This window comes from Sturnus vulgaris, chromosome 6, assembly GCF_052056855.1.
Source record: "Sturnus vulgaris isolate bStuVul1 chromosome 6, bStuVul1.hap1, whole genome shotgun sequence".
NCBI classification, from domain to species: Eukaryota; Metazoa; Chordata; class Aves; order Passeriformes; family Sturnidae; genus Sturnus; species Sturnus vulgaris.
The window spans coordinates 33,222,471-33,249,850 of record NC_142248.1 but is presented as its reverse complement, the minus strand read 5'-3'; the positions used below and the strand labels follow the sequence as shown (position 1 = coordinate 33,249,850).

General features: G+C 38.8%; 1 protein-coding gene across 3 annotated transcripts in view; it reads left to right on the top strand.

Moving 5' to 3' along the window:
• Positions 1-2,341: 2,341 nt before the first annotated feature.
• Positions 2,342-27,380, top strand: part of BTBD7 (BTB domain containing 7) — a 50,863-nt gene continuing 25,824 nt past the window's right edge. For 2 of the 3 annotated variants that reach the window (XM_014884488.2, XM_014884490.2), the window contains exons 1-3: positions 2,342-2,444; positions 20,400-20,585; positions 25,548-26,627. In XM_014884488.2, the coding sequence (XP_014739974.1) occupies positions 20,504-20,585; positions 25,548-26,627 (1,162 nt within the window). In that variant the 5' untranslated portion in view covers positions 2,342-2,444; positions 20,400-20,503. Of the gene's footprint in view, positions 2,445-18,489; positions 18,603-20,399; positions 20,586-25,547; positions 26,628-27,380 lie in introns of those variants that run through there. The other variant, XM_088166164.1, reaches the window with a different exon arrangement.

Sequence of the window (27,380 nt, the reverse complement as noted above, 5' to 3'; positions counted from 1 at the left end):
TCTTTGTACTTTAATCTAACCATTCATTTTGACTACATTCTAGTTAATGGTATTAGAATACTAAATAAGATCACTAACAAAATAAATATTCAGCCTGAAGGCTTCTTTTCCTTTCTCATGTTCATTACCTATAAGATTATGAGCCAGGTTTGCTGGAGAATTGACTGGTCTTTTTCACCTAACAACAGACAAATGCATAACTGGTTCTTCTCACCTCCAAACCAAGCTGGTGTACTATTTCCCTTCAGTCTAAGAGCGCTCTGACCTGAACCCTACTTATTTAACTTCAACTTGTTCTTACTTCTATGCTGCTCTCAGCAAGCCACTGCTATAATTGCAACAATGATACTGTAAATCATGAATGACATAGAGAGGCTGGAGTTGTCTCACACTGTTCATATTTAAGAACCTTGTCTGCAGCAATTTCTCCTAACAGATACATTTAAATTAACAGTTCCATGTGCTTTAAAACTACTGCAGTTTAATTTTCAATCGTTTCTGTCTGTTGGTTGTCTGACTTTGGTGGCTCAGCCTTTCCTGAAGTTGCAGTGTGCATAAGGACCCACATGAGAAATAGATTTTAGCACAGAGGCCATAGACCTAAATCCTTATATGTCCAGGCAGGCAATATGAACATATATAACACAATTCTACAGAAAAACAGGGTAAAATAAAACTAAGGTGGACACTGCGTGTATGGTATTCCGTATCAAGGTTCCTAATAGCAGGAAAGCTAAAGCAGGCTTAGGGTAGGTGCAAGAAAAGAGACAGAAATAGAACTTGGGAAGGCTCTAGCAGGCAATAGCTCAAAGAGGCTGAGCTCTGCCTGCCAGTCAGTTTTATAAGCTCTCATGACAACAGCAACAACAGCTTGCAAAGACATCTCATTTATAAGAAATAGACTCCCTTAAAGAGATATAAGCATAATCCTGACAGCAGGAACTTCATCGATTATCTTTAATTTTATCTTTAATCCAATTACAAGAATTCCTTCATCTCTAGTACTGTGCAGATATGGAAGTCACAGGTTGTGAGGCTCTCATATACTACAATATCAGAGAACTTATAAATAACTAAGATGGTTAAAACTCCGAGGGGTACACAATACTGTCTATAAACCCAACAGCATTTCTCCTGTTTTTAGGCTAAAACCAGCAAGAAAACAGACTAATATATGGGCAAATATATAAGAGGTTGTTTTATCCCTAGCCCCTTGGTAAGCTGCTGAGCACTATGGGATGCTATGCCAAGTGGTAGTTAGGGGGGTCTGCAGCATTCAGGCAAGTTAATTACAGAGGTGGAGGCCAGCAGGATGCCAAGCAGACGAAGGCTTTCCTCCAGAAAGGGACTGTCAGCAGAATCAGGAGGGGATGTAATCAGTCATAGCTTGCTTTCACCAACCAGGAATGATCATAGATTTGGCTTTCAGCTTGCTCAGTACTTTCTAGCATGTGATTTAATCACATTTTTGGCCCATGCATGGAACTTCTCTCAGACATCATATACAGACGCGTGGTTCGTTCTTTTCGTGGGCACAAGTTGTTCAGTTTATTTAAGAGTTTTTATGGTTCTAATAAAATGCTGATGTGTTTTTGGTCACACTCACTGATTTAGCAAACAATGATCTTACAGATATGGTGGCAGATATATGTGCTGATCCTGACTGTATCAACATACACCTTTCTTTGAAGAAAATGTAGCGGGCATGGTACCAGCAATGGTGGCAACAGCTAGAAGTGTTCTTACTGCTGACACCTGCTTTCACCTAGACGAGTAAAATACTAATTTCGCATGCTGAGAGAGGTTATCAGAAGTTGGAAAGGTGGTGGGAGTTTATTTCCAGGTGAGCAGTAAATATTCCTAGTATGAACAATAAAACTAGAATCTGACTGTACCCTGCCTCTAACAAGCTCATAGAAGTTTGGCAAAGCAATGAGACAGACATAAGCTTAATATAAGCAGCTTACGTTAGTCTCGAGGACAAAGAACATGTGCTGACACACCATTTACATTGCATACACTTCTGCATCTGGGCATGGCAACAAGCTTGGGGGATGTGTCACACAGAGCAGGCAATGCACGTTGGAACGGGGATCGCGTGGAACACACGCCGGGCTCCGCCTTTCCTCACACCAGAAGAAAAGCACTGAGGACCCCGGCGCACCGGGACCCGCCGCCTCCGCCACCCGCCGCGCCCCGCCCCGCCCCGTGCCGCGCCCCGCCCCGCCCCGTGCCGCGCCCACCCCTCAGCCCCGCCCTCAGCCCCGCCCTCCAGGACCACGTGGCTCGCGCGCCGCAGCGCCGAGGCCGCGCAGGCGCCGTGCGCGCTCCCGCTGCCCGGCCGAGCCTGGGGCTCGGGAGCAAAATGGCGGCGGCCGGAGCGGGGCCGGGCGGGAGCGGGCGGCGCTGAGCGGGAGGATGGCGGCGGCGAGCGGCTGCCCGAGGTGAGGCACCGCGGGAAGCCAGGCTGGGAGGGGGACGCGGGCTTGGTGTTACGACGGCGGAGGGGAGGGGGCAAGACCGCCGACGCCCCCACGGCGGGGTTCGGTGCGCGCCCCGCCGGGCCGGCTCCGGGCAGCTTGTCCCGCCGCGCCGCTGGCGGCCCGCAGCTCCGTGGGGCCCCGCCGCGGGAAGGAGCCTTGGTTCCCGTGCTGTTCCCGGCCCGCAGGGTCTGCGGTCCGGAGCGGCGGCAGCGGCCTCGGCTGTGCCTGTCCGCGCTCTCGAGTCCTGCCTCGCCACTCCTTCCCTCTCTTCTCCTCTTCCTCCTCTCCCTTCTGCCCCGGCGCAGCTCCCCGCGGAGCTGGAGAGATGCTTGAAGTCTCCCGCAGGAGCTGGTGCGGGGCTCGTGCTCCCGCAGCCGCGGAGCTCCGCCCGTGCCGGCCGGTGCGAGAGCGGCCGCGCTCGCCCGCCGCGGCTGCGGGGCTCCCGCCGGTGCCGCTCAGCCCGTCCCGGGCCCTGGCCTGGAGATTGCTGCTGCCCCGGGGTTCGTGGGGTTTTGTCCCGCTCCTCTCTGTACAAGTGTTACCGCGGTGTTCCTGGAGAAACTTGGAGACCTTTGTAGGTGATGTGTTCGCTCGTGCCTCTGGAATATTCCTGCTGCCAGAGGAATAAGTGCTTTTCTGTTGGTTCGTGTTTCTACTTGCTCTTCCCCGCCATCCCATTTGAGGCCGTTGGGTGAAAGATGACACACATGTCGAGTACTAACATAAAATACGATAGTAGGATAATAAAATACGTGTTGATGCAATGATAGTTTGTGTGAGAATTTACCTTAGGCGGTGTGGCATCGCTTGAGGCTTTGCTTCAAACCAGTGTAATATAATAACAAATTTAAAGTGTTTGGCAGATACACCATTGGGATTTGATCACCTCAGGTTTTACAACATATTGCATGCTCTGTTTTCATTTAGAAACGGAGAAAATAGAGGCTCAAATAAAAATTTTTTAAACCTTGTAACTTGTGTTGAGATACTGAAAAGCTTGAGGAGGTAAAGCTTTATCCTCTTTGTCTGAAAGATCTTAGGGAAGAGGATGAGTCTTCTAAGCTTCTCCTTTATTGTTTCAAATGTTTCATCCTAGTTCTGTATTAGTATCCTTAACACAGGGTGGTGTGTGGGGGAATTACTTCTTAGATCCTTCTCCATTTGAACCTTTTGCTTAAGAATTCAGTGAAAATACTTTTTTCTCCACCCCTTGTTGGCTAAGAGTCTGCTACCAATGTAACAAAAATAATGCTGTAGATGTTATTTATGAGGATGTGGAACAGAAGTCTGTTAGTAATACAGAGATTCTGTGGACCGTGATGTTTACAAGGCAAGGTCTGTGTACTTATTACGTAGAATATCTGTATGAAGATAATGTCCTGAGAAATTATGGATTGTGATGTTTTCTCCCTTTTTGGAATAATTTATCAACTAGATAACTAGTCTCAGTTGATGGACCAAAGCATTATTGAGCCATTTAAGAACTTGCTACCTTTCTGTGTCAGTTAATGTCCTGTAAACAGTACTATCTGTTCGTGCTTATATGTGAACATGTGATGAATGTCTCAGTAAACCAAGCTTGTGTCTTAAGTTACAACACAAAGCTGTTAATTGCTCACTGGTTTGTATCCAGCTCTAAAGTCAGACTTGCATAGTTGGGCTGCACACAGGTAATCTTGGAAATGGAGCTCAGTGTTTTGTGTCAGATGTACAGCCAGTGTTTGTTTTTGTTCATTGGAGATGAAAACAGCTGTTGAATCCTTTGTATTTCAGCTCAGCTGCACTAAGCATTGTTTTACTTGCTTTCAAACTTTAGCCAATGTATAAATGGGTTTGACATTCTAATCTAGTTTGCATGCTTAAACATACAAGGGGCACGGTCACAAGTTCATTTACTGTGGCATTGTTGTAATTCTTGCCATTTAAAAAATCCTTACCTCTTACATTAGTAAGTGAATTCTCTTCATATGTCCAGATTCGCTTGCTGAGTCATAGATAAAGTGGTGGTACACTGCTTATAGCTGGCATGGGCTGATTGGCGAAGACTCATACATGAAAGAATAGGGTTACTTTTATGAGCTCTCCGGAAAGAATTGCATGGATTTGTGGTAGTGATTTCTAATTTTTTTCCCCCCTTAGTTTTCAAGCTTGTCTGAGAAGCTCCAAACTTTGTGTTGTGAAGCTATGTTGCTCACTGTTAAAACTGGAGTAGAATGTGCTGCCTTTGCAGACAGCTTTTTAAATTTAATTCAGTGAAACTGCCAGAGCTTGATGAATTAACAACAAAATACTGAGTCTTCATTTTGAAAGCGACATTTCAAGTTGCTGTATACGTAGTGTCAGGTTTACAGATTGTCACTGATGACAATCTCAAGGTTTGTTGGGGATGAATTTTAGACTGGGACAATGTCTTCTGTCCTGTTAGCAAGCTGCTTTGGTGGAGTGGTGTCTTGGGGTCCTGCACGTGGCCGTAGGAGGAGGTGGGACACTAATCCTGCTTGCTCCTCTGCCACCCTGATGCTTGTTTGCTCTTGATATACCAGATCACATGCAAGAAAAGGAGAGTTTATTCTATGTCTTGGGTACACTGTGGTGACTGAGATAGTTGGCTGGCTGCCTTTCAGAGGCAAACTGTAAGATGAATGAAAACATCCTACGAACATTTGATGGACTATGTGTAGTTTGCATTAATCAATAAATAGATCTATAAGGAAACTGTGAGATGATTGCACTTAAGAAGAAAAAACTGTATTCCTAATGAAACTGATGAGAATCTGCTCTTACAGCAAATCTTGACAGAGAGCTGCAAGTTTTAATATTAACTCTAAATTTCTTTTTGTTTGCTTTTTCTTAACATATTTACATGACTTTTGATTTCTGTTACCAGAATGGCTTTTCCCATTTTCTCACACTAGTCTGGAAACCTGATACACAACTTTATTGTACATTCAGTGGGGACCAGGGATCCTAGTTCAGATGTGTTAGATGAGCTTCCAGTGAGTCATCGAGCTATTGTTTTGTTTCATTTCCCAGGTTCTTTGAAGGATAAGTCTTGTGAGTATCCTTAAATCTTTGGATAGAAGCTGTTGTGAATTTTTAGAATGCTCTTTCCTATGTTGGCTTACCAGTATGACTGAACTATAAGAAGGGACTGCAGATGGCACATTTGATTCTAGTCTTGCATTTTACACCCATCCAGTCTCCTGCAGGTCTCCCAAGAAGGATACCATCAGTAATAATACTTTCTATATAATGAATGGACGCTAGGAGATGTAAATTGTTATTATAATATGATTATTATATTTTGGTTTATTTCAATTATTAAACTGTAGTTATCTCAACCCATGAATTTTACTGCATTGTTTTTTCTTTGCCTTCTGATCCTGTTCCCTATCCCACTGGCAGAGGGAACCCACAATAATAAAGATCCCTGTGAAGTTCTTGGTAGATGCTTAACGACAAAATTGGTGGTTTAAACACTTTCAGTCCACTTCTGCTTTTCCTTACTTCCTGCACTGTCCCCTCAGCTGTGTTGGTAGGGCTGTTTACATGGCTTCACTCGGAAACATTCAGGAAATTGATCTGTATGAAAAATAAACCACTAAAGCACAAAATAGCTTCATGTCAGATCCTTCATCTGGGTCAGCACATTGCTGTGGAAAGTGAGTTTGCTAGCACAGTGTAGAGGTGAGGCCAGGGAGGTAAAGGGGATCGGGGTGGAGCTGTGTTGTTTGATGTGTTGGATTCAAGTACATACCTAACTATGTACTTAGTTAAATTTAAATCTGGTTTGTTTCCTCCATTGTGTGCAGGTGTTGTGCAAGCTTACACCAATCACTACTGAACGTGAACTTTAACTGCTGGTGGCCTTGCAAACATGTCCAGCCTGTTGGGGAATTTCTATCATCAGTGGGTTTAAACTGGCTATTTAGATTTTCGAGTACTAAAACATGCAAGAAAAATTTTAACAGCAGTCAAAACAGATTAAGAAAAAACTTTCAGTACTAAGTGTGGAAGTATAGTGTTTTGGGCAGCATCTTCTTAAATCAGTTTTATGTTTCAGAAGTATCTTCTAAGTGATCTTATTTTGTTTTTCAAAGTTGGCATTCAAGTGTGAGCTGTTACCTGTATAACTGACTGATCATTTTCTAAATCCTTTGTGATCTTTGTCCTCAGATTTTGTCTGAATTCAGTGATCATTCATACTGTATATTTTTTATGGCACTCAAACACCACTGTATGTTCAGTTCTTCCTGTATTAAAAAGACTGGATTTTTTTGTATTCTTCCTTGCTCTTCTTTCCTATCATACTGTTTCCAACCCACTGTAGTAAACAGTAAAGGGTAGAATTTAATTTTTTAAAATCTCTTTTAAAGAATATCTTTCTAGTTCTGCAGTCATTGTGATTCTCCATATTGTTAAAGAGCCTTTTTATTTATACTCTCTTTCTTACAGGATCATTTCTTTATGGTAACTTGTAGCTTTTAAGATTAATCTCTTTTTTTTCATCACTTCTGATCTTTGACATTATATAGTGGGAAGTGCTTTGGACGGAGATCAAGCTAGTTAATGATATGCAAGATTGCTCTAATTTGGAAACCTTGTCCAAGATCAGGATTTGGAAACCTAGTCTCAGGATAACTATTAGGACATTTTACCATTCTGCTGGTGGTAACAATGGCTAAACTCGAAGGAGTTGATGGAAACAATAATGTAATAAGCGACTGCTGCTTGGTTCTTTAGTTGGGCTTATTATTTTGTGACCCAGAACTTGCAGAAGCTCTGTGGGATCAGTAGAGCTGCAAAATGTATCTGTGTGTGCTTGCCAGTGTATTTTAAATTGCAGTTTGGGTGAGAGAAGATTGTTCTCATAGTCTACTGCTGAGATTTTAATCAAGGTTTCGTATACAAAGAGCAAGAATACCAATGTCTTGTGAAGGCATCCAACGTGAGTAAAACTTTATACCTATTTATATGAAAATTGAGGTATTTTTGATGACCAAGTAGATCACGTTGCATTAGTGAGAAATTGAAGTGCTGCGTTGCTTGTCATCTGCTATTTCAGATCTCTGTACTGCAATGAAGAATATAAAACACTTCTGCAAATGGGTAGGTTATTTTAAGCACTTTAAAAATAATCAATATGAGTGACAAAAGTTTCTTTTCATGCACTTTTTTCTCCTGACCCCAATATTGGAAATGCTGCTTGAGAGCTGATTAAAAGCATTCTAACCTAACAGATACAATCAGAATGCAACAAGACAGTATTTTTGTGGACTGGTGCTCCCTTGTTCTTTGATCTGTTTTGATCTTCTCCATTAGCTTTTTTCAAATGATGATTCTTGATGTAAAGGTGGGGGAAAGGTGGTTCTTTGACTGTTAGAACTGGGTTTGCTGTGGATTTGGTTAATTTTTGACTTTGTCTAGAAAGATGTCATATTTAAAGCCGCCCTGCTGCTGTGATAATTGTAGTGCTTATCCACTTAAATTCTGCAGTGTATAGGATGAGGTTGTGCTGAAGTTCTTTTTACATGTGAGGGTATTTAGAAGTTTTTCTCATGTACCCAGATGTATTTCTTAAAATACATAAATGGCTAACTACCTCTAAAGCTCCTTATGATACTTAACTGAATGACCAGAAGATTTCATCTTGAAGAAGGAAGGAGTGTAGGCATGTACACAGTGGAATTTTGTATTACCCATTTTAAAAACCCTGATAATTCCATACTAACGATGCATGTGAATATATTAAAGGCTGATGTCTTGTACCTCATCCTATACTGGCCATCTCAATTTCAGATATTTTGAGAGATGAAATGAAATGTGTATTAAATGTCTAGAATGCAGGTATAGAAGATTGTAGGTTCATGGATTTCTTTACAGTCATTCTGATAGTGACTGCTGCTCTCTGAAATACATGAAATTGCTTATACTGTCATTTTAAGTTGAAAATATGTTTGCAGTCTATAATGAGGTACTTCTAGGAAGTCTTTGAAATTGTTTTTTTATTATACCACAATAAGCAAAGTGTAAGAATGCTGAGTTGACAGGATGCACACTGGAGATGGGAAGCTTTGTGTTACTCAGTGCAGTGGTGGCCTTGGTACTGAATGAGGAGTAATCTAAGCTGTGTTGATACTGAGAGGCAACAGTTACTGGTGAGCTGGATGTAAGCGCCATAATTTCTACGAAGGAATGTATGTGACAGGATTAGGAGCTACTCAGTGTCCTTGTGAGCCTCCCCACACTCCTAATCTATCAAGTATCTCCACCTTCTCTGCAGTTTATTTTCATGAGTGATTAGCTTACCTAAATTTTGGATAAGAATCTGTGTTTACTGCTTTAAATTCTCAAATTCTAGCTTGGCAAATTGTTTTGGTTTTTAGAGGGTTTTTTGTACAGCCAAAGATAATATTGAAGAGAATAATTTGATGTATCCTTTCTTTAAGATACATTAAAACGTACATTATTTAGGTCATTAAAATCTCTGTAGGGTTTATTCCTCCGTTAAGCACTCCTGGAAAAGTGTATTTGGACTTGAAATGCCAAAATACCCTTCTAACACAGTAAGGTTAACATACAGTATAAGACCTATCTAATTGTATTTTGTAGTTCTAGGCACAGATCTGAAGACCTGGTAACCTCTGGTAAAGTGTCTCCTATATGTATTTCTGCACAGCATCAAAGCTGCTTGTCTTTAACTGCATTTGACCACAGTCTTTGATGTTATAACTGGGGCCGTTACTACTTGAAGTTGGTTTTAAAGCTTAAATTACATGTCTTCTGAAAATGATGTTAATCAGAAGTACAGTCTTATTACAAACTTTCTAAAATAGCTGTTCATACTACTCAGGGCTTTTCCACTGCAAGTAAAATAAAATTTGTTGTGTCTTGTTCTAAGTTTCTCAAGACATTTGAATTTCTCTGCTGAGAACATCTGAGGTAATTTTGTTACTGCATAATTTCTCACTTAATTCTTGGCTCAAAGCTTCCCCTTTGGATTAATAGACTTGTGCCGATCTTGGTATTTCCCCACCACTACATTGGGCACCTACTGTCCATTCTCCTTCTTCACTTCTTCTTTCATTCTGTTTTTAGTTACCAACTTATTTTTACTGGAGAATTAAATTGGAAAATTGCCATATTTTGTGACTGAGTGTTAGCTGCATCAAAGCTCAATTGTATTAGGCACTAGCAATCTTCAACAGTAATTAGGGTGCTTTTATTTAAATATCTTGTGGATCTGGAGTTTCTTCCTTGTTTTATGTTTGGAAGGAAAGGGAACCTTGCCCTTTTTTCCTCATATACAAGATTAATGTATTTCCTTATTGAAATGAACCTTTTATTTTTTTTTTTAATCTGAGAACTGATCTAGCTAAAAGCTATTCTGTTCATTGAACATGAAAGGAGAGTTGAGTGGGAATGATCATGTAGGTAGAGGGGAGGGAGATTTTTTTTTTGGTGGTAGTATTGTCTTTTTATTTATATATTAATGAATTTTCAAATAATGGAAGAATCAAAGGAGGTTTGAGAAGTAGAGCACAGGCTAGCAAAGTTTCTGCATTTTGCCCTTTGAATGTGAAGGAATTGTGGTATCAAGGACAGTTGTGCATGAGAGAGAAAGATGAAAAAATTTGGTCTAAAATTACATTAGGAGCAATGGGTTTCTTTAATGGAGTAACTCCTGTAATTACTGCAATGCAACAGACTTTTGCTTTTCTTCTAAAAGTTTTGTTGGATTTCTTTGAAAAATCTGTTTATTTTTTAGTATTCTGGGACATCTGAAAAGCTTTAAATCTTTGGGGAGAGAAGGAAGAGTTAAGGCATATCAACAGTCTACTCAGAGGGCAGATTTGCCTTAGCAAATAGTTACACAAAAAAATTAAGCTTTTCTAACTCTGCAACCTTTAAAAGTCTGTGTTCATGAGTTATGTGTAGATGTTGCAGAATTAATTAAATTAAATGTGTACATGATTGGTTTCTCTGTTTTCAGAAAAAACGTTATGTCAACATGTGTGATGCTCTTTTTGACTGTTCTATAAAACTTGCATATTCATGTTACAGAACAAAAAAATGCTTTGGAAGTGCAGAGAGAGCTTGTTACAGGAAATGTGGAAGACATAACTTCCTTTTCTTGCCAAGGGGAAAATGTAAACAAAGCTCCAACTTAATTGTAGGCTAAGTACTAGTCTGGTTTTCTGACTAAGCCTTTCCTTCCTTAATTGATTCCTTTTATCATTGAGAAAGTATATTTTATGAAATGAATTCCTGTAGTTTTGGGCAGGACATTCCTTAAAGTTTGTACACATTTAGTTCTTGCTGCACTTTTATGGAATCTAAATGTAGGTATTAATAAAGGTAGCTACTGAAACTGAAGTTACTGGTGTAACTTCTGAGGAGAAGAATTGCAATATTAATGTATTTGACTGCTATCTTCAAAATGGCTGAAATCTTTGAAGTATACAGCATAGAAAGATTTATTGGCATCAGATGTCATGATATTAACGTTAGTTGGTGAAATCAGTGTGGCTTTTAAAATTTTCTGCTGAAGTTAATGAATTTAAATTAACCACACAGAAGAGTCCAACCACAAGAGATATCTTTCAGACGTGTAAGTTTCTAAGTAACTGTTAAAATCTTAGTATATACAGATATAATTGATTTATAAGAACAGATGTAAGATCATTGTGCTAGTTGTGGGAGGTTTGTCTTAAAAAACCTCTAAATACAAGGAAAATGTTCTATGGGTTTGACCAGGAATTTCACCTTTGCTCAGGGAGGCAGCAGTGCATAACCAGTTTACATGGTCTCAAATAAATCAGCTGTTGTATAAATACCGTGTACAGTCAATTTTACAATTTGATTTTGTATTGCTTCCTGCAGCAGCGAACAGAATAGACTTGTAGTGGCTTTGAATATGAGGAGACAAGGGGAAGATGTGTCAGCATTGGTGCCAGGCCAGAGTGACTTGAAGAGTCACTCAGAGAGCGCAGAAAGGATGACTGCAAGGGTGTAGTTGTGTGGGGTTGTGAGGCAGCCTAATAGGAATAGTCTGCTCTCTTCATGTTGAGAGCTTTGAGATCTTGTTCCAGTTTTAGCTGCCTGTCAGACAAATGTGCTGGAGTTCCCTCTTCCTGTGTGTTATCTGCCACTCTCCAGCAGTGGGGTGATGGATCAGACATTTGAAATAACTTGGTTTGTGACCATATAATCTCTGTATGTAGTGTGAGAGGAAGCAAGAAAACCCCTTGGCAGGATGGAGTGTGAGGCAACAGTACAGTTCCCTGTTAGTTTGACCTTAGTGGTAGTATCAGATCACCCTGATGTACCTGTGAAGAGCTGATAGGCAGCAAGTCCTGCATGCACAGTTAGCTTCTCCCTTTCAGAGGACATGGCATCATCTGGGTTCCTTGAGCCATTTGGAAAACTGGTGCAGGGAGCTAACTACACGGAGGAGAAGAAAAGAGTCACAGAAGAGAATACCTATGTTTAGTTGCTGACATGATAGGGCAGCTTTGGGGAGATGCTGGTGGTAGCTGTGGTGAGCACTGGTGCTGAGAAAATGTGCGTGGAACCAGTGTTGGTGAACCAGCTTGGGTTTGTATACACCAAATAATGCATTTTGAATCCAGATTGTAACTGTGGTTTTGTTGGATGCAAGACTTGTCGTGGCTTGTGGCTTGCTGTCGAAAGTATTCAAACTGTAGTTGTAATGAGTCCATTTTATGGCTGTGACTTAATGCTGTCTTCGATGAGGAAAATCAGTTCTTTAATAAAATTCCTTATGTCTCATGAAATGACTGGATTAGATTGCCTTTTGAGTTCTTTACCATGTTCTTTTCATGTTCCCCCTTCCAGTTTTTGTATTGTATATAGATGTACCCATTAGTGTTAAATGTGTAAGAAATGATGCTAGCAGCCAATACTTCAAAATTGTTTTATCAAAGAGAAGAGGCTGAATGGGTGAAATTGCTGTTGTGTGATGACAAAAGGACCCACAGAGAGAATGGTGTACAGGGAAAAAAAAAGGAATGGTGATGTATTAAGGCCTAAAGTGTAGAGAAGATTGTTTTGGATATATGGCAATACTGGTAATAGCATGTTTTAGCCACATGCAGGGGTTTCAGTGGAAATAGATCAGCTGTGTATTGTTACCAAGCATCTTGGAAGCTTGAGTATAAAGGAAGAGCACTGTATGGAAACACTGAAGTCATGAGGAATGATGTTCCAAGCAACAGAAATACCACAAGATGTTGTTACTGATACAAAGACTGGCTGGCAGGATGAAGAGTTCATTGCAGCCAAATTAAGATAGAAGTACTTTTTCATCTGATCTATTAAAAGAGGCCACCCCTATGGGAAGGCTGATCAGTATGTGGGTCCAAGACTTTTTAATCTGCTTTGATGTTGCAGCTATTGTTGTGAAAACCTCAAGCAATGTCATCAACAGAGATGACTCAGGCTGTGGAAGTTAGTAAGGGAACTAAAGTGAGTAATCAAAAGGTTGTTTTTTTGAAGATGAGTTGAAAATAGTAAGTCATTAGATAGGATGGAGTGCTGCTTGCCTACTTATATAGGTACAGAGCACAGTGTCTGGGATTGTCCTGTTAGTGATTCTAATGCACTTTGAGAGGCAGCATGTTGTGAGAGGAAGTGTGAATGTAACTGTGCACTGAATTTACAAGCACTGTTGTGTACAGGAAGCTCCCACGTCCTCATTCAGAGTAAATGGCTTTGTGTGAAATAACTGGGCCTGGATAAAAAGGGAAAATTACTCCAGTACAAGGAAAACTGTAGGGTGTATAGATCTTCCATATGATTGGGGTTTGAGCCAAGATTTTCCCGTCTTAGTAGATTAACTAATTGAAAACAGGATTTTGTGTTGTGGTTGAATCACAGCTTGATCAAGAGGAGGAATTCCCTTTCTTAGTGAGGCAGAGATCTTTGGGGGCACTCTCAGACTAAGGAGAATAAAATTCCACGGGGGTAGAAGACTGCAGAGATGAAAGACTGCTTGCCCTATTCCAGAAGAAGCAGCAATCCTGTTGACAGATAAAGGGTACAGGGATAAGAAGCCCATGAAATAGGCTGTATAAAGGTGGTAGAGCTTCATGTGGAAGGTTATTACTTCTACCTTTTCCAGGCGGAGAGGAAGGAGCAGGTGACCATGGATATTGCTGCAATAATGGACAGTCATTATCTGGAGAGGCACTAAGGAGGGCAGTGGTCTTACCAGACCAGTATTTGACCTCAGTATCTGAAGCTGAATGTAGCTGAAATCTCCATGAGTTAGGCCACTGCCTGACAAGACAAAGTCTAGACAGAAAGAAAAAAACCAGACTACTTTAAAAAAAAAAATTTGTTCCTTTTTCTGAGGTACTTTTCATGTAATTTGGAACTTCCTTTTTCTGTCTTAACCGACGTGTTTATAGATCTAAACCAAAGAATATTCTTTTTTAAAAAGTGGGTAATTTCTGCTCAGAAGAGGCTTCTGAAACACATTTAGACTGCTCAAAATTTATCATAGTACGTCAGACTATGCTGCAATTTTTCTAGATTGGCTAAAATGAATTATCCTCATTTTCCTGTAAATGGGTATGTTCATACTTAATTACTCTGTTTAGTGATATTGATAAAGATTTGGTGGATAGGATTTCTCTGATTTTCTTATAAAGTAGATTTAATTATGTTTTTTATCTAAATCAGATAATGTTCCTTTCAAGTTAACTTGTGAAAAAGTGGAGAGTCATTGAAGAATATATATATGCTGTCATTTCACTTCAAGAGAGTCCTAGAGGGCCATAAATGAGCTCTTGTTCATTTGACTGAAAGAAGTGTTTTGAATTCATCTTCAGGAACATTAGTTAAGCCTTTCATATGAATGTTATCAATCAGAATAGACTTTTGGTAAATTAGTGTGTTTTTGCAACCAACTGGAAGAATCACTGATGTAGAGAGATGAAAATTTATTTGCCAGTATATGAAGACATTTAAGTTGCTTGGGAGGAACAGCCTATTCCATGCAGGATTTTACTGCTGTAATTCATTTAGTCTCTGTGTGCTTTGTGTGTTTGAATCTTTTAGCTGCTTGAATTTTTTGTGTTTAGAGGAATATAAATATGTTGATGTCCCCTTCCTCCACATTGCTCTTCGTGATTTGACCTGTCAGTCCCTGTTAATGACATTTATTTACTTCTGTGATGTGACATATTCATATCGTACTTGAAATTACTTTGCTGATCATCAGAAATACTACTGTGAGCATTATTTTCAAAGATAACACCGAAAACAGGTTTTCTTCCTATAAGTTCTGTGGGTTTTTTTCAATTGTTGAAATGCTGCTCAGTGTTTTCCATATCTGAAGTGTGTATATCTTCAAGACTACACACCTGTGTGCTCTATTTGAGCATAGTTCTTTTAACTTTCACACTGATTCCTCACAGAAAACGTTGAAAATCAGTACAGGTTGTTTGTTGGTGGGTTTTCCCCACTGAAAGTCCAGTGATTCTCAACAAGTCTATAAATAAAAAAAAAACTAGGACTACTGTGGTGTTTTTATCACCTCCATTTTGAAAGAACATCGTGACAGAGAAGCATACTACTTCATGGAAAAGAAAATGCTGGAAATTTCATGCTTAACTATAAGAAAGGGTTCTTTGTGGTAGCTGTAATGCAGGATTCTCAGCAAAGCACTGAGTAATGCAGTCACTTTCGTAATCTAGTTATAGCTGCTTTTTCTTGCCCTCTTGAGCTGGTAACTGCTGATGTGGCTTAAGTTCTGGTGTTTCACATATTGGGTTTTCCTTTCTTTCTTTCCAATGCAGTGAATAATGAAATAACACAGATTCATTAGCCCATGTCATAAAGAATGCTATCCATTTCTTATTTTTATACAGAACTGATCTAAACCACAACCTTTCAGCTGTTTCAATTGCATCTTATTATTGTATCATCCAGTTAGTTTTGAATAAAGGTTGATTGCTTGACTGGATTATAAGAAAGAGTCAAAATAGGCTTTGCATGGATTTGCCTGTGTGTCAGGCATAATCAACTGAGCCTTCAAATTTCAGTTGTTTCATTTGAACAGAAAACTACTTGCCAGTTACACCATTTCTTTCAGGTACGCTGTCCCATATGCATTCAATTCTTTAGTGTGTACACGCCTGAGATTGGAGACTTTACCTCTACAAAATCGGAGAGTGTGCCAGTACCTCTGAGTGTCTCATCCATGGAAAAAAGAGGAAGGTCAGGACAGGTAGCACTCAGTTCCTGTAAACTCCTCTTACTTGGAGAAGCACCTTCCACTAGCACAGTAAGAAAAGTGAGGTAGGAACTCCATGCACATCTGAACAAGCAGTTGGAACTCCAGCCACAACCAACCTTGTCTTCATTTTTAAGAGCTTGTGCCTTTGGATGGTGTTGACTTGTAATTCCTGCAGTGTACTGCATAACAACCAGCATGGCCAGGGCTGACTCTGGAAACTTCTCAGTGGATGGGAACTTCCTTCTGTTCTTCTGAGGATGGGATTGTTCCTGAATCACTTTTTAATAGCTCAGGGCTCTCTGCTGGTCACCAGACCATTGTTTTGCTGGAGGCAGGTTCAGGATGTTAAGGCAAGCTGGTGAGATGTACTTAGGGCATGATAGCATTTGCACGAATTCTTTCTGTTTTAGTTATCGATCTACCTAACTTTTATGGAAATAAGTTTATCCTTGCTGAAATTTAGTTGATGTGTTTCCTTACTGGGGTTGATGCTTTTTATTGCTGGATCTTGTCTTCTCATCTTGCACTAAGGTTGTGCTTGTTACTTGAAATGAGCTGTTGGGGCAAAGTAGCATAGCATTTTTGGTCTGGATAAAAATCTAAGCAAACATGAATGAGTTATTTTTGTGATGCCTGGGTTGTCATTTACTCATAGTAAATTTAAAACATGTTAGGTAAAATGAAAACCTGAAATACCATGTTGGTACAGGTATGTGCATGTACCTGATATAATTTCCTACTTTGATTTTAGTATTATGCTGTTGCATAATCCTATGGCAGCAACTCCAAAATAAATAAAAAGTTCTTAAAATTTTACTGGGGAAAAATCAAATGGTTGTAAAACCTGTTGTAGCACTCCCTACCTTGTCCTTTTTATTAATTGGATCCCAGTAATTTACAGGAATTTTTATTAAATGTTTATATTGAGTGATGATATAAACAAAGTGTCACTTAGTTAACCAAAGTCCATTCTGTACGGAGAGTTTTTGGTAAATCAGAATTCCCAGGCCAGGAATACCTGGCTGTCAGCCCAGATACCTCAGATGAATGTAATCTAGGTTCTTAGGATTTTAGGTTCAGTGTGACAATTGTTATTTCAGGTACTGAAACCTTTAACCAGACTTATGCTTATTTTAAATTTTATTCTGTGTATCAGTATAATCTGAAAGTCACTTTTGTGCTGTTTTGTAGGATTTGTGGTGGTAGTTTTGGTTTCTATTAACTTCCTCATTTCACATAACACACTCCATGTACTTTTTCTGCAGTACAGACTTTTTTTAAACAAGCTGTAACATGGTTTAACTCTTCTCCTGTGTATGTGTCAACATTCATAACACATCTGTGCGTGTGTCACTGCTCTCAACAACTCTACTGAGTCTCAACAACTGGGGCAGTTGGTCAGCAGATGTTGAATTTAGTTTCATTTTGGTGATGTTTACGGGGGTGCATGCAGGCTTTTAATAAAAAAGAAAGAATAAGTTCACCTGATGGTAGTTTTTAGAACAAAATTCCGTGGCTGTATTACGAGGCTAAAATGCAGTTAAAAATATCTTCAGATAAGCTGAAGCTTTCTTTTGCAACTAAAGATCTACCTGTTAGTGGTTTGGAATTTCTTCTTCATTTGTATGTTCCTCTCCTTTTACAAGTGCCTTTCACTGTGGAGAAGCTGCATTCTTGACTTGGCATTTTTGTGGTAGCTGAGTTGTATTGACTAGACTCAACTAGTTATATGCTGGACTAACTGCTGTTCTGTTAGGCTATGTTTAGTACAGAGACTGAAGTGGACAACAGCAACACAAACCAAACAAAAAAAGGCATCTAAATCCGTGAGTGGTTCAATGCACTTTGCTGTCAAAAGATGCAGTAGTGCAAGTATTCATGGGATGCTGTAACAAACAAATTGGGTGACTAATATTGTTTCAACTTTTTGTTTAAGTTGGCTGTAATGCGAGTCAGTTTAGCTGGTTCACAATATAGTTGACACTGAACAAACAAGTTAGTAAAAGTGGTTATGAGAATGAAGAGAGGAAGGCAGGGCTTTCTCCAGGATAGAGTTGATCACTGGTGCTAGCTAAAGCTTTTGGGAAATGCAACATGGGTTATATAATATTAGCTTGTAAAATTTAGTGCCACATTAAAAAATAAAATAAATGTACTTTCAGTTGATACATGAGGTTAAGGACAGTAGTAGAACCAAAGTTATGATTGGTTTTGAGCCATGAGGTCCAATACGTTTTATGAACTACAAAATGTTTGAATTCAAGATGCAAAATAATACTCTTAAATAATCAGCCTGCACACGTGACTTAGCAGTGCATGGAAGTTATGTATTCTAAATTTAGTGAGTGAATTTGTTCTGCAGGATACTCACTTGGGCTTAATGTGTAACAATGTTATTGTGGTAAGCCTCCAAATAAAATAACTTTATCTATTGTGTATTTTAGGAATCTTTTATGATGTTACTTTTTCAGTTTATTTAAATCCTAGTTTGCAAATTGAAGCATTGACTGCTAATGGTATTGAACAGTTGCGAATATTCCTTGATTGCTTTCCTTCTATCTTTTGGCACGTATTTATTGCCAAGTGGAACGAGGTGGAAGGTATTAACTTCAAACCTGGGACTTGATTCTAAATATTGAGTGCTTACTTATAAAAAAGAAATAAGAGCCCAACACTTTTTTTTTTCTTTCCCTCTTTTACTTAGCTCCTGAGCTCTTTCCTGTGTCAGGAAGAACTGAAAACTATTAGCAGACGTCTAATAGACAAGTTATCACACTGCAGCTGAATGCAGAAAAGTGGAGTAACAATGGCATTATTCCAGGACTCCAGTCCAAATGAAACAAGTCTAATTTTGGGTGAGAAAAGGGAAATTGTTGGGATATCTACTCAGGCTGCTAGCTTTGACCTATGAGCAAGTTAGCATTTAAACTGAAAGGTGACTTTTATCTTCATAAAGTTTGTCCTGGGTGTAACTAATTCCATCTAGAAATTTACACCTCATTGAAGCAACATATTCTTGGTGCATACAGAAATCACTTGGAAGTGTCACTGTTTTAATGAATTTCTTTTCCAAGTATTTTTTCTTAAGTCAGTGAAGTTTTTCAGAAATGAAGTAGAGATCGGCACCATATGGATTCAGACTGAACTGATCCAACAGCTTGTGTTTGCTGAGAAGCTTTGCTGGTGTTCTCTGGTGTGGTGTTGCCTGTTTTGTGTGGGTTCTGTCTTCATCCCGAGCCGGCTTCTGTTCATGTAGGAGGGTATTTTATCTTTGTTTCCTGGTGTGTAGCAAGCTGAATCTGTGTGAAGACAAGTTTAGGATTGTATGCAGTTGAGATGACCTGGAATGGGCATGGGAGCTCCCTTTTCTCATCTACAAGCCTGTAGGTTGGCTCAAGTTGGCTTGAAAGCTGCTGTGGTGGTTTTATAGTTGTCTCCTGCCCTAGCAGAATTCCAGAAGTTCTCAGCAGGCTGCAGCTGTGTGAGACCACCCTGGGATGTGCACATACCTGAGCAGCAATTCTGCCTGATGACCATGTCTATATAGCCAGGTTTTCAAATCATTCCCTACTCTTCCTTCTCATGTACCCAGCCCTCAAATCCTGGAGCACTTTTTCCCCTCACCTCTGTGCCTACAGCAATCTGCAGCCTTTTCCTTCCTTCCTGGCCTTCCTTCCTTCCTTCCTGCTCCCCAGGATCTGCACTCCATGTTTCCTTGAAACACGCACTTGCATGTCACTTCCTTGGCCAATTTAACATGCCAGAGACTACCAAGAAAATAAAAAAATTCATAAGCATATAGCAAATCTATTTGTGTTCACAGTATTCAAGGGACTCTAAATCATTCTTCATATAGACTTTACCTTTGTGTCACTCATTATCTTCATGCTTCTATTTTGGAAGGCGACACAAGTGTTCAGTTGACAGTAGCAGTTCTTCATGTGAAAAATTTCATTTTTCAGTATTAATATTTTAACTGCAAATATTGGAATAAATTAGAACACCTCTGTTGTACATTAGCAATGAATCCTTGTTCAAATTACCTCAGAATTGATTTCTAAGATGTTTTCAAATGCCAAAAAAAGCATTTAATGAATCCTTAAATGCCTTATTTTTACTATTTTAGATGTACTTCTAGGTCTTTTCAAGTCTAAATTTGAAAAGCAGTACTGAATGAGAACTATGTAAATGTTATGAATAAAAATGCAGCTGAAATCAGTGATGGTGGTATAATATCCAATAGGACTGGCTTATTTAGCTTTCTCAATCATAATTCAGTTTGGGATTTTTTAACTATGTAGGAATGGTATAAACATGCATGAAAAGTCTTTCTTGGTATAGTGAAAGGAGAATACCTAGTCTAGACCAAGTTCTCCTGTAAAATTTCTTAGCTCAAAGTTTGATAGCCATCCTGTTCCATGTTGCAGTTTATCATATGATTTGTGAATGGTTTGGAAAATGACAGGTTATTGTGGGGAAAAGAACTATTTCTGATCCTAGTTTAATCATTCAAATGAAAGGCTATCTTAAAAGTATTTGAGGTCTTGTTTTATGAAAATAACTGTGTGCTGGAAGCTGAGTTTATTTTATCTAAATCACTTAACATTTAGTGACAAATAATGAAATACCTTATTGCTGTTTTTGTTCTTCAGAAATGGAGGAACAGAACGCTGGACCTGGGATTGAAGATTTATAAAGGATTATGGGATTATACATTGAAGAGCCAGCAGGCGGAATGCCTGAGTGACTGAAGAAAATGGGTGCTAATGCATCTAACTACCCTCACTCGTGTTCCCCAAGGGTAGGGGGAAATTCACAGGCACAACAGACATTCATAGGTAACTTTTTTCAGTTATCTTGTCACTTACATAAATGATATGCACTGGATTCGATTTGCTTGCAGAAATGTTATGGAGAGCTTCTGTTTTCTAGGTCACCAGTTTGAATCCATTCAAGCTCAATCGTGCATGAAATTCGGTACTGTCCATCTGTTTGGCCTGTGTATGCAATGACTTGATCTGCCTTTTGCCAGTAAACAGTTGCCAGGTTATTTAAATAAAATAAGTGGAGTTTTTTGTAATTAAACCATGCATTCTAGTTTTCCCAGTTCAAGAGCAGTTGCTTTCTGTTAATACTCGCACTGTTTTCTGCTCCTCCTCAGAATTTCTCTCAAACTGTGTCAAAGCATGTAAAACCCTTGATCATCAATATTCATTGTAGTATTGACATTGTGTCCAAGTGAATGACCTCCTTACTCCTAGAAGGGTTATCTCTGGTAATAAACCTGTTAAAGTAACAAACAGGCTTGAAGACAGCTTCTCTTTCTTTTCCTGTTCTGTAAATGGGGAATGGGGGTACTTACTGTCCTAACAGTATTATTTGCAAGCCAGGACCTTGCTTAGCTGGAGACATATGTTGAAGTGCCCTTAAGAAAGTATGTTCTCATCCTAGTCATAACTGGGGCAGGCATTACCTTTTTGTGTTTTTCAGTCTAGTACAAAGAGACTTCACTGTAGATCTAAGTACTGTCACACTATAAATAATAAACAGCTATGTTATGAATCTGAAAGAAGGCAGTCTCTGAGGAAAGAAACTCCAACCCTGACAGCCTGAAGAATGATCTTAGCAGTAAATAACATCAATAGTTTATAAATGCTTTTCTTCTTTATGCCTCAGCTTGCAACACTGCATAAGTAGTTATTGATATTCAGTGTTACTTTTCTTTTTAATCACCACTGAAAGCAGAGTGATATCCTTAGCAAAGGAAAAATAGACTTACTTTGTAAATTTTCTCTTTTTTCTCAGCTTTCATGGCATTCCTTGCTCTGAGGCCTCATTTGAGGACAGACCACAAACTGTTACATTTAAGGATGTATGTGCTGTCACATTATGTCAAGGAAGAACTTTTAGTCCTAACATCATGGATATCTGTGCTGTAAAGTTCCCCTTGAGGGTTTATCTATTTTCAGTGTATCATTGCTAACTAGTAAAAGATTTGCTCCAGTCTGCATGTATGCTTTCTAAAATGTGGCTAAAATATTTTTTTTATGTGTCTCGTTGTTTTTTAATCTGCCACTATATTGAGTGAAGAGAAACCCTTAGAGGCCTTGAAACAGGCAGATTTGCAGGCTGGAACACCTTTTGAGCAGATTTGAAGAGATTTCCAAAGGCTTCATTATATTCTCAAGAAATTTTCTACATGGTATGTGGAAGGTTTAGTTGATGCTCTTCATTATTAAACTCAAAATAGGAACCCATTATGTAGTATGTCACAGTAAATTTACTGACCCCTATTACCTATTGGAAATTGTGGCTGAGACTCTTTTTGAGGAACGCCTAAAAGCATGTGTTTGTCTCACCTTAGGGACGGCAGATGAGTGTTTTGGGCAAAATTCTTGCTGAAATATCCTGATATTATGGGGTTCCATGAGTGTGCTATCATCATATGGATACATCCCTTCTTCCCACTTCGTGGCATTTGGCTCTTTCTCATTTTGATTTTTGTTCATATGATTGATTTTTGTAGCTGTCTCAGTAGAAAATAGGTGTATCCTAAAATTAATAGCTGAGGTTTTTGTCACTTGCCAGAATAATAATGTTTTAATGTTGTATCAGCTTTTACATGTTTTGAGTTTAGGTGTTGTGGAGTTTAATTAATCTGTTGGGGGCGGGGGGGTGTCTGTTTATTGTATTTTGGGGGCTTTGTTATGTAGAAGGAATTAGATCTATTTACTGCCCTAAAGCAGAACTGGGAAATAGAGTTATAATAACTGCATTATATATTAGTTGCCTTATTCCTGGAAACTGGAATTAGGCCTGTGGGTTTTAGACATGCTGCTCTACCATTAAAACACTTCACCATGTTTCATGCTAAATGTAGGATTAATGCTGAAGTCTGACAAGTGATACAGCAAAGCAGGGTAGTTTCATAACGTGAGCTCCTCTTGTTAGTTGACTTCATTCTAGTTTGCTTATAGTTTATGAAAAGGAGATAAATCAGTAAAAATTGTGTAATGTGCTTACTGGAAAATAATACATTTGTTTTAGCAAAAGCTTAACTAGTCATCTTCTTGCTGTTTTGTCTGCAGCATTCAGGAGGAGAATTTTACACCATTTCCTAGGGTGGTACATCTGTTCAAGATGTTTGCTTTTTAAAATAGAACTCTATAATTAGATATTCAAATGTGTGGGCATGCAAAGGACTAAACAGATCCCATTTTTCATTGTCAAGTTCCCAAGCAGCTCCTATTGGCAGTCATCTGTTTCTGTAAATATTTGTCTGTCCCAAGCTGGGTATGGTCTAGGGCCATGAAGTAGCAATTGCTTTTGAACGGCATTTAATAAATTGGTGCCTTTTAGTATCGTGCTGAGGAATAATTTATTTCTTTCCTACTTTTAATGCTGCTGCCTTATGAAGGAATACAGGCAGCCCAAAAGTGTTCTCTTCCAGATTCTTTCTTTGAGGGATATGGACCCACCAGCTGTTGTGAACCCAGAGAGGCTATGATTGTGCATCTCTATTTTTTACAAAAAGCCACTGTGTGATGGTGCTTTTGTAGCAGTGCTTTATCTGTTTGTAAGGGTTAATAGCACTGTTTGCAGTGTGTCCAAAGTTAAATCTTGTAAGTAGCTCAGGGTACACAAAGGTTTGAATGGCATTTTAGCATTTTGTGGTGATTCATGTGCAAGTAATACCTCACAGCAGCCTTTAGGGAAGAAAGAAATTGAGACTTGCACTGTCCTAGTTTTTCTTTAGCGGAATGTCAGAGAATGTTCTGCACTCAAATTTGCCATTAGAATCCAACGTACTTCAAATAGAAATGAGCTGGCATGTTCTCTGGAAACAGAATCTGTCATTATAGAGTGACCAAAGTGTAATTATACTTTTATTGTGAAATGTACCTCTTTAAATGAAGCAGAGACTCTACACTTGTCTTCATCAGCAGGAGGCTGACTCTCTAGTCATAGCTAGTATATCATGTAGAAGGTATTTTTATGGTGGATTTTGCAGCACAACCTCTTTACTGAAGTTGTCTTGAGTTACTCCTGTTATTTTCACTTAAATTGATATTCTTTTCAGTTCTTCAAATTTCAGTATGATTAATAACATGTTACCTGATCAAGCTAATTTTAAACTTGGATAAAATGGTTATATGTCTTTCCTCAAATAAAGCAAAGTTCCTTCTCAAGGTTTTTATTAATAGAAGAATCATAAAACCTCTGCATTGCGTGATTTGTGGGAGTTTTAATTAGTTTGACATAAAAGGCACTGTGTAAGTTTACTTGGTTATTGAGACTTAAACAATTAAAAAATTATAGAACCTTTAGATTGCTACAGCTGTCTTAGTCTCAGATACAGCTTTGAATTACTCATTTCTCTTTCAAAGTTCAAGAAATACTTGAAATCACATGGCAACTAAATGCCCTGTGTTTTGTCAGACTGGCACATAACATTGCTGTTGAAACAGCATCACAGTGAATCTGCCTGAAAGAGGTGCAGCTGTGAGATTTCAGTGATAGAACAAGTTGTGAAAAGCCCCAAAAGCTCTGGTTCTAGGATGGGCTTTGGAAGATTAAAAAAAAGTCAACAAGTAGTAAATCTCCACAAGTGTACTAATAGAAACATGAACTATTCCTGACAGAAAACAAACAAATGTTATTTCAGAAGAATCTGTGATTGTTATTGATCTGTGTAGCATTTGCAAATATTTTCTTCTTGTTCTTCTTTGGTCCACAAGTGGAAATTAGATTTGTGTACTTCCTTTTCTCTTTTCTTGTCATGTCTGAGGTTCTTCACAATCTGGCTTAGAGTGAAAGCCCTGTAAATAAACTTACTTTAGAAAATAACCCTTAAGCATGACACTCACATTAAAGCTATGGTTTTTTTTAACTCCTCTTTTTTTCTAAAATATTTGGTTTTTCCATTACTTGTAGAAATGCAGATTCTAATTCCTTTTATTCTCACTGAATTGCTATCATTATTAGTTCATAGTATAATTTCCCTATAAATTATTTTTGAGAAGAAAAATAATTATATATATACTTAAATTGTATAATGCTGTGTTCAAAGGAAGTCTCTATTAATACAGTAAAACTTCATTCTCCATATTCCCATATTCTTTCTGATGGTGTGTATGCACAAATTAGTAATTGTAGTTCTTTGGAAAGGAGCACATTTTATGTATTTGGCATTACTTGATATTCAGATGACAGGATTTTTACTTTTCTTGCTAAATTTGCTCTGAAAAGAATCCCTGAGTGTTTCGGTACTGTGTTCTCTTTTTTTTTTTTTTTTTTGTGACTATAACCGTCTATTGTTTTAATGACGCTTAATGTTAGAACAGAATTTGAAAACACTTTGAAGGGGGGGTGTTAGTATTTCACTGAGATATTAAGCTTAGAAAAAGTTAATACAATTACACTTTTAATGTTTCAACTGCAGTATTCTCTTCCTGCTTAGATAAGACTACCGTGTGCTATAGAGCTACATCAACTGGCACTGCTTTGTTCTTAAAATGGAATATATTTTTAAAAAAACCCAACCAAACAAAACAAATTAAAAAACCAAACCAAAACACACTGAAACCCAGCAAACTGTACACTTTGTAGATGCAAATAAAAGGCTTTGTTCTTATGGCCAGAAAAGGCTTCAGTCACGTTTTCAGTTATCAAATTATCTGATGTGAGAAGAAGGAAAAAACCGTGTAACTTGCAGAATCGTTGATGGAGTATTTGGGTGTTATGGACCTTCTTTTTAAATTTAAAGAATAAATGTGTTCATTTTTCCTTTTTGCCTTTAGGGACATCATCCTACTCTCATCAAGGTTTTGGCTGTGAATCAAAGCTGTATAGCCTTGACCATGGCCACGAGAAACCTCAAGACAAGAAAAAGAAAACCTCTGGCCTTGCCACCCTCAAAAAGAAATTCATTAAGCGTCGGAAATCGAGCCGATCTGCCGACCATGCCAAGCAGATGCGTGAGCTGCTCTCGGGCTGGGATGTCAGAGATGTTAATGCTTTAGTAGAAGAATACGAAGGAACGTCAGCCTTAAAGGAACTTTACCTACAAGCTAATTTGGCAAGACCAGAAGCCAGGACACTACAAAAGGACATGGCTGAACTTTATCAATACAAATATTGTACTGATGTAGACTTAATATTTCAAGAAACTTGTTTTCCTGTGCATCGTGCGATATTGGCGGCAAGATGTCCATTTTTTAAGACACTGCTTTCTTCCTCACCAGAGTATGGGGCAGAAATAATAATGGATATTAACACAGCTGGCATAGATATGCCTATGTTTTCTGCTTTGTTACACTACCTTTATACGGGCGAGTTTGGAATGGAGGATTCGAGATTCCAAAACGTTGATATTCTTGTGCAGCTTAGTGAGGAATTTGGAACACCAAATTCCTTAGATGTTGACATGCGTGCACTGTTTGATTATATGTGCTACTATGATGTGGTTCTTAGCTTTTCATCCAACTCTGACTTAGTTGAAACTTTTGGTGGAAGTCAGAACTGTCTAGATGAAGAGCTCAGAGCTCACAAAGCAATCATTTCATCACGATCTCCCTTTTTCCGTCACTTGCTGCAGAGGAGGATACGAACTGGTGAAGAAATCACAGACCGAACTCTACGGACTCCAACTAGAATAATACTGGATGAATCTATCATACCAAAAAAATACGCTAAGGTCATTTTGAACTGCATGTACACAGATGTGGTGGACCTCTCCGTTTTGCACTCCAGTCCTTCAGTGGGCAGTTTAAGTGAAGTTCAGGCTCTTGTAGCAGGAAAACTAAACATGACTAGGGCTGAAGAAGCTATGGAGCTTTATCACATAGCTCTGTTCTTGGAGTTTAACATGCTTGCACAAGGTATGTAATACTGTCCTCACTGTAGAATATATGACCTTATCAGAACTAGTTTTAGCAATTTTGCAGTGTAGGGATGCTTATTGTCAGCTGTCAGTGGCTGACAATTCCTTTAGAAATGGAATTTGTTTTCCATCTGTAAGTTGTCAATAATGCATCTATTTGAAATGCCATGCAAGAGATTTAGTTGTATGGTGCATTATTGTTGAAGCGTGTTAATTTTATCAAGTATGTATAACTGGTCTTGATATTTCTAATGCTTATCTGCTTTCTGTAATCCATTTTTTGGGTGTAAACGACAGAGAGATCCTTGTTGAGAGGAGCAAATATTTAGACTTGTTAGGAAGTGTCTGTATATGTTAATGAGGCTGTAAACTTGAATGACTGTTTCTGTAGTTTATGTCAAAGATATCAACCCTGCAAACTTGCTGTTGGAAGGAAAACTTAAACAGCTTAATTGCACTCGTCTTAGGTGTTTAATGTTTGCTCCTGTACGGACAGAACTGAAGGCAGGATCAGTCAGTATTTTCAGACATAAAGTTTAGAAAGTTTTACTACTTCCTGTATTCTTGAAGATCATTCAAATCCTGATTACATACAAGCTCCTGACTTGAATTACAGCAATCTCAGGTGAGGTGTCCAAGCACTGATAAGTGAACTAATGCTACTTCTTGTGGGGGCAGCTTTGCCCACAGTTTTGTCTGTTGATTTGAGCTATTTCATGGTCATGTGATGTATAATGAAGTGTGGGAATTG